At 40.1% G+C, this 8,105-nt stretch overlaps 1 protein-coding gene across 1 annotated transcript; it reads right to left on the bottom strand.

The window, feature by feature from the left end:
• Nucleotides 1-4,057: 4,057 nt before the first annotated feature.
• Nucleotides 4,058-7,557, bottom strand: pou4f2 (POU class 4 homeobox 2). Its single transcript, XM_042716512.1, has 2 exons — nucleotides 6,773-7,557; nucleotides 4,058-6,445 (listed from the first exon to the last, which is right to left on the bottom strand). The coding sequence occupies exons 1-2, from the start codon at nucleotides 6,977-6,979 to the stop codon at nucleotides 5,507-5,509; spliced, it is 1,146 nt and encodes a 381-aa protein (XP_042572446.1). The 5' UTR covers nucleotides 6,980-7,557; the 3' UTR covers nucleotides 4,058-5,506.
• Nucleotides 7,558-8,105: the final 548 nt, after the last annotated feature.

Here is an 8,105-nt window from a genome sequence, read left to right as displayed (position 1 = left end):
TTAATTACTTACGAATGCAATTTATGATTTAGATTCAAGGTAATTTTTGCAAACCTTCAAGTCGGTTATATTGCGTGTTAGAACTTAATTCACCTGCCAAAACCCAATTAGCCATACATGATTTTGTGATATCCTCATAATTTTACTTAACAATGAGAAAAATTAGATGTGATTTCCTGCTAAATGCCTGTCTTGTTGACTACATCGCGTACACTAACATAACTTTCAGACTGGAAACAATGGTGTATCCTGCATAATGCTCAGGAAACCATGCATCATTAGGAGGAAGAGAAAACTTTTAAACGGTCCTTTACGCTTTTCAGAATTTTATAAAATAGCATCAATACCAGGGCGCAGAGTCTTTTAATGAGCTCTCAACTTTAAAGACTTGAAGGATATTAACAAGCTGCTTGACAAATGGTGCTTAGAAGCACATTAAAGACGCGGCTAATGGGGCGCATAATGACGGCTAATTTTCGATCAGATATAAATTAGAGCCCCCAACAGTTATTTGCCTTAAGGACTTTATGTAAATGATTCTGTTCTGTATAAACTGAGGACAGAGGGGCGAGAGAGAGAGAGAGAGAGAGAGAGAGAGAGAGAGAGAGAGAGAGAGTCCTTGCGGGTATGATGAATAGATCTGCAGCGGAGCACGGCTGTCAAACCTCAATGAACACACACATCCAGCAGACAGCTCTACCACCTTCTCATTATTGCCAAATGCGCGATCTAACTGCGACTTGCTCATTTGGAACGGCGCAACAGCGTCTGAGAATAAGAGAACGCAACGTGCTGTGCGTTAAAGCCTAAATGAATTTCATGGCGAGCAGGAAGAAAACCAGAACTGGGCGAGAATCATACAGGCTCATCCTAGACTCTTTAATATTTAATCACCATAGGCCTCTTTTGAAGACACAAATTTCAACAGTATGCCACAATCTATGGGGTGTATTTACAGCGTATAAGTATAGTGAACTGATTTTGCTTTAAATAGGAATGGTGCTCAATCATTGTGTGCATTTGTTCATTAGGCGCTTTATAAAATTGTATTTGTTCACCTGACGGTAAATTGAACCGCTTAAGAAACGATAGAAAGGAAATTATTTTTAATATTTTGTTAAAACAAACCTTACCCAAAATCTGGCTGTTGAGCTGTTTGATAGATCGTATCAGATTCATGGTTTTATAAAAATAAAACCTCAGGCTAATGATGTGTCGACTGGCAAATATTATATTTCGTTACATTTTGAAATGTGTGTGTCTATATATAGGCTACATACATATATATTATAATACTTTGTTACAACCTTGTGTGCTTAAATATTTATTTGGGCAGGCCCACCCTTTACATTTTTTAGCATGAGTCAAAATGTAATTCGCTGCATAGTGAACAATACAAAAGGCATAAAGGTCTATGTAAAGACTAAAATAAAACTTAACTTGTATACGTCTGCAAGTCTGTAAATAATTGACATTTCGTTGTTTTTGGCATAGAGCAGGTAACAATAATTATGATAACAGGTAGGCTAAATATTGTGAGACAGATCTAAATCTATAGTAGAATAAGTATCTAGAAGTAGCTCTAAGTACTTTTACTCACTGTAGTATTATTTTTTTAATTTTTATTATTACACTAATATTATTCATCAATCATTAAGGTCTGTATTATGGTTTTATTATTCTAGATTTTGTATCTTGCTCATTATCATCACAGTTATTGGTTTTCCCATTTAATCAGATATGTGCATAACACCATATAGCCTTTGGCCAATTTTATTTTACACGTGTGTGTGGGAGAGAGAAAGACCAGTTCAAGACATTGTGAACTTGTGTATTCGTTAATGTATTAGCGATTTGTTTTGATCAAGATGTTTTAATTAATTTGTTTATGTTATTATTACACATCTGTGAAACTATCCCGTTTAAAACGATTTATTTTTGCATATAATTACTTATATTTTGCACAGGTATAGCAGAATTATTTATGAATTTTATCAATATATTTTATTAATATATGCATACATTTATACCAATAATGTTATACATTTCCAATACAGTTATACCAATAATGCCCGTGGAAGAAAAAAAAATATAAATATAATGGACATCAGTGACAATACAATAAATGTTCAGGTACTAAATAAGGGGCCCCAACACGTCAGAGGCCTGTGGTTTGTCTTAACGTGCTTTGATGGCAGACACTTGGGGTAAATGTACAGTTAAAATATTCTATTCGTAGGTCCCCAGGCGGAGCACCGACAGTCCCTGGCTTCATTAAAATTTCATCACTATCCCTATGAAAGGGGGGAAATGTTCAGGGGAAAGAGAAAGAAAACAGAAGACCTAATTATAACAAAGGAAAACAATGTGACCACCATGGTTTTTAAAGCATGAGAATCACATGTATGCGAAATCTCTAACAGGTCAGTGCCCTCTCTTGGATCTGTCTATTAAAGGAAGGTAGAATAAAATTACACATTCGCTTTTCTTTGGAAATATTGGAAGTTAAGCGCACCAGTGTATGTATTGCATGCTCCTATATTTTAGTCTTTCTCCTGAACGATGTGTCTAAAAGAAAAAAAAAAAAATCGATCGGTCGATAATTTTCGCACCTATCTGAAAGTTAAGTAGGGGGTAGCTCGCTCGGGATAGGCCGTTTCGTCCATGAGTGTCAAGCAACGAGATTCATTTCCATTCCTTACGAGCCTCTCCACGTCCAGCCCTCCACGACAGACTGTAATTAACCGCTCCCGTTAATGATTACTTACTTATTGCAAGTAATTATCTGATTTTCATAATTCCATGTGTAATTTAATAATTCGTTCATATTATCGTGTTAAGTGATCAGCTCGTTTAGGAGAACTGATTTCCTCCTTTACAGCAGGTTAGAATTGATGAGAACTTTAGGGTCTATGCAGTCAGTGAGCTTTTTAAAATTAACCAAGACACCAAGTAATAAATTGAATGCTGATATGATTGCTATAAGGCTTTACACTTTATATAAATTATTGCGGATCCAACGGAATTGATTGGCCTGCGAAATAACTCTATAGTCAAAAACATCGAGGTTTTGGCATTAATCACGCATTTGTCAAGATAAAGAATACAAATGTTAAGTAAATAGGCTACTTTCCGAGTGTTTTCCCCAGTGGCTAAAAAAATTACATAATGTTTTGGAAATTGTACTTTGTCGTGTTTCAAAAGCGTTCAAAAATATTATTAAAGTCAGAATAATGAAATAAACAATTTTGCGAAAATATTCATATTGCTGTCTTGTTTTTTTTTTTTTTTTTTTCTTCTTCAAAAGAACAAAACGAAATGCAAATTGGATTCATCATCTATTAAATCCCTTTGAAAATCGGCAGGAAACATCAATAGCAAAAACCTCCTTTATTCAGGCGGCTGTCCGTGGTGCTGAAAGCAATTGGTACGCCTAGAATGCCATGACATGCGCCGTTACTGAGATGACACTCCCATCTCTTTTTTACTATTTAATTATTTTATTTTTTTTTATACGGCCCAACAGTGAACTGAGTCAGTCTTCAAAGGGCTGCCTATGTCGGCAGAAGAACGAGAACCATCGACTGTGGATTTAAATGGAGCCCGGCACGTTGGCAGGCGAGGTGTTTTTCTGGCGGCCTGACATCTGGCAGCGCTGTGCTCGAGGGACCTCCCCAGATCTCTATAGACTTCATGATTAGACTCTAATAGAATATTAGCATTTGCTCTCAGGTAGGCTTCTAAGGCTTGCGAATGCTAGCAGCAGTAAGCCGTTCGTGGAAATACCAAGCGTAGCTCTACAGCTCAAGAAGATGTCAAGACGTCTTTTTCAGGCAAACAGCAAGATACTAATCTAATCAGACTACCTGTTTGTATCTTGCAAGAGAAATAAGAAAAATTGCAAATTGGTGTTAAAGACACGTGTAATCCACACAATGAGCAATATAAGATGGAGGCAAACGTTTCAGTTATATTTAACATAGTCCATGAAAACGTCAGACGTTTGAAAACTCTGTTTAGGCCTTTGAATATAAATGAATCCATCGAGAACGTTCAATAAAATGTTAAAATGTTGTTCTTTAATGAAACACATAGTTCAATTCAATTATCAAATAGTAACTTAAATATACATTGATGTAATAAATTAATGAATTGATCCGACAATTAAACCTAAAGCAACAGACATTACAGTTACCGCAGCTAAAACAGCAATACAGCAAATACCTGTACGGATATTTTATGTGTATGTCCAAATGAGATATTTACATTTTACGTGAATGCTTTTTCATTAAGAAAACATTACTAAACATGGTGAATTTAACAAGCAACGACTCCATAATTATACGCGTATATTTATACAAATAAATAAGCAGATAACATACATGAAAATAATTCCAAAGAAAATGTTCTCATATATCTCTCGATTGTGCCTTTTCGAAACATTAGAAGAAGGAAAGAAAAAACTAAAAATAAAAGTGGCCTGTTTCAAGCAGTTTCCCCGTTTGCAGAGGGCCACGTTTTCCTTGTTGTCTCAATATGATTTTCTCAAGCAAAAACGTGGAGGGAATCCCAATAAATATGTAATGAAGTAAACATTACCTCACATGATAAATAGTTCATAAGAAACATAGCCACGTTAGAGCGCAGGCGTATTGCAACAGATATTTGGCTGAACAAATACCATTACTAAAAACAATTGAAACTCTCTTCCTGTTCAGTATATCCAATATGTTCTGTTTGAGTAGCTAAGAGATCAGTTATAGCAAATATGCCTTCACGAGAAAAATAAGGATATTCTTATCGCCCATTGCCAAATTGTAGGCTAGGGTTATCATTATTAAAATCACAGAAGTGGAATTAAGAAGACGACAGACAAAATTATGCATGTAACAGCTAAATCAATAATTTACAAGGAGCTGTTTGGTTATTATCTAATAATGTTGCAGAATCGTTTGTGGACTTAATTCGTGGTGTCCTCTTTTCTGTTTTTTTTTTTTTTTTTTTTTTGTCTAATGAACCCTGAATTAACACCAGATTGAAGCGTGACATGCTGAGAAAGAAATATTTCAAAAGAAAAACACTGACAAGACACTGTCACCCTTCTGAGCTGAAGTATTTGTCCCACTCTCAGTTTATAATAATTACTGGTGTTGTGATACAGAACACTTTCTGGTAAACGACTAAAATACGCTATTCAGCGTCAGGCAGGCTGTCTGATTGAGTTTTAAAGAGGCTTGCTCCTCTGATATAGAAAGTGTGCTAGAATAAGTGAGGAAAAACGAATGGTCTTACTTGATCAGTCAAACGATCCTTTAAAAGATTCCACATCCCCTTTGCGTAATACGTGACAGTGATTTTCAAATGTCTCTTTTGAATGTCATGAAATTCTGGTTCAATGTACAAGTTATTGATGATTGAAAAAGGTGTAAGATAAGAAATATTTTACAAATCGTCTCTAAACAGTTTAAGGAGTCTCTCGACACGTCGCGTTGGTCTTCTGTTCGAGCTAGACGCAGGCCGAGTATTTCATGCGTTTTTGTTTCTGCCTCTGGTTGCAAAACCAGACCCGCACTACGTTCTTTTTGAGGTCCAGCTTCTCTGCGATTGCTGCGATTTTCTCTGAGGACGGACGGGGCTGAATAGCAAAATAAGCTTCGAGGGACCTTTTCTCGGGGGCCGCGATGGAGGTCCGCTTCCTCTTCTTCTCGGCCCCGTTGAAGAGCTCGGGCTTGTTGAGTTTCTCCCGGTGGGACTTTTCAGCCTCCTCCAGCCAAGCTTGCAGAATGGGCTTCAGGGCGATCATGTTGTTGTGGGACAACGTGAGCGATTCAAACCGGCAGATGGTACTCTGGCTTAAAGAGCCTACGCCGGGAATCTTCAGGTTGGCCAGCGCTGACCCTACATCCGCTTGGGTCACGCCGAGTTTGATCCGACGCTGTTTAAAGCGCTCAGCGAATGCCTCCAAGTCCCTGGGATCTGCATCCACGTCGCTCATGCAGCCCATGTGGGACGGCAGCCCATGGGCGTGAGCCATGTTGATGGCAGCTTGGTGCATGTGGTTCATGCCTGCCATGTGAGCGGGGTGCGTAGGCGTGGAGACCACCGAGCCGTCTGGCCCGGCCATGGCTCCAGCAAGTGCCAGTCCTGGGGTGATGTGATCCAGCAGATCGCCCTCCAGTGCCTGGTGCGGCTGGTGGTGGTGGTGATGGTGGTGGTGGTGGTGATGGCTCGCCAGAGCTGACGGGTGCGAGATGGGCACGGACGACGAGGAGGAGGACGACGAGGTGCACGGAAGCGTGTTCATGGTGTGGTAGGTTGCGTCCGGCTTGAAGGGGCTGTGATGAGGAGGGTGATGATGGCTTTTAGTCTGCGAGACTATATCCACCGCCGCCAGAGCTTCCGCGCGGGCCAACAAACTCTCATCCAATCCGCCGAATATATTGCTCTGCAATTGCAAATAGAATGCACACATAACTGTCAGCAGGGAATTCGCGCTCCACTCCGTGCTTTTAAAACATTTCCAGCATGTAAAAAAAAAAAAAAAAGGAAAGAAAAAAAAAAGAAATCCTAAAAAAGAACACACAAAACAAGACACATGCAACATCCCAGGTCATAAAAATTAATACGAAAGGCAAACCCGGCTGAATACATAAGTTGGGAGGGAAAAATGGAGGTGTTGGGTGATTTGCTGTGCAGACATGAAAAAAACATCAAGCAGAAAAAGTGGGCTGTCAAAATGTGCCTTTAAGCGGTGATTATGCAGAATACGTACCGGTGGGGTTGGGAGACATGCTCGGCGCATCGCCTCCGAGCCGCCGCTGCTGATCGTGCTGCTGTGTCTGGACGTCGAACAGGAGGACGAGGGCGCGTTGGAAGTCAAAGTGGAAGAAGAGGACGCAGAATGCAAGTATTTGTGCTCGGCCAGACTGGTGTGGGGCATGGCGAATGCCTGCTTGCTGTTCAGAGACATCATCATCATGTTTGCTACCGAGCCTCGGCGAGTTCCTTTTAATAACTTAAGACTCCGCCTTCTTCTTGTTCTTCGACTGGAGTTCAAGCCCAGTCGCTGCACGGAAGTCTCAAGTCTCTGGCGTTGCAACGAACGTGAAGAGGAGGATGATGCACCAAGTCTCTTGATAGCTCATCTAGTGGTCTGAGAGAACGATCTCCTGGTCGCTCCGTCGCGCGCCGTGGCTAGAGACGTGCCGTAAGCACCAGTAAGCCATGCAACCTGTCGGTAAACTCCTTCAAAGATCACGTCAACTCTTGCCAAAACGCTCCGCAGAAATTTTCCTCCGCCTTTACAAAATATCGTGCATTTGTTTCAGCGGAAGCTGATGTCTTTGGTGAGTTTGTCTTTGCGCACGCTTTTAAAACGAGTGCAAAAGTTTCTTCTCTCTTCTCTTCGTGCCAGTCTCCAGAACGACAATATCACTCGTTAACCTTTATCCCGATTCTTGCTAAATTTGATTATGAGATAAAGGTGACAGTCGACTACATTCAATGCTGCGGGGACTCGATCTGTCTGTGCTCTAAGGCGAAGGGCAGGCTGCGTCTCTCTCTCTCTCTCTCTCTGTTGCTCACCCATTCTCTCACTCCCTCTCCTCTTACACACTCTCTCGGCTGTACCTGAAAAACCTTTCATGATTTATTATTCTTCATTAGCCACAGCGCCGCTGGGGACTCTGCGCATGGGCAGTTGCAATGACTGCAGCGAGTATTGTATGATACTTCAATAAAGTTATTGAGGAAACCACCCTGGTTAAAGGAATAAAATAAAAGCAGAATCGTATTCTAAAGTCAAACATTTCATATTTCAGTATTTGGAAATGCATTTCTCCACAAAGCACACGTTGTTTGTATATGATGCACGTGTAATTATTTTGTAACGTCTATGTAGGCTACAAGACCAAACTTTCAGGATGACACAAAAAAATATTAGAAAGATTCGGTGCTATGTAATTGGTAATTGGAAGCTTGGTCGGAGAAGCGTGGATGAATATGAAGGAATCACCATCATCTGCTGTCCCTGTTGGGTGAAATAAAGCAGAGTAAAACGCACGACTATCATTCCATTATAGCGAGGTAATTTAATATACCGACAC

The sequence above is a fragment of the Cyprinus carpio genome, chromosome B1 (assembly GCF_018340385.1).
Source record: "Cyprinus carpio isolate SPL01 chromosome B1, ASM1834038v1, whole genome shotgun sequence".
In the NCBI taxonomy this organism is placed as follows: Eukaryota; Metazoa; Chordata; class Actinopteri; order Cypriniformes; family Cyprinidae; genus Cyprinus; species Cyprinus carpio.
The sequence above is the reverse complement of the archived record's forward strand: the minus strand, read 5'-3'. Positions and strand labels throughout refer to the sequence as shown.

Bases quoted from the DNA above. Each gene is read 5' to 3' on its own strand.
- pou4f2 (XM_042716512.1), bottom strand. From the start codon at position 6,979: ATGATGATGATGTCTCTGAACAGCAAGCAGGCATTCGCCATGCCCCAC. The intron at 6,446-6,772 runs GTACGTATTCTG...TTGCAATTGCAG, and splicing joins CATGTCTCCCAACCCCACCG to AGCAATATATTCGGCGGATT.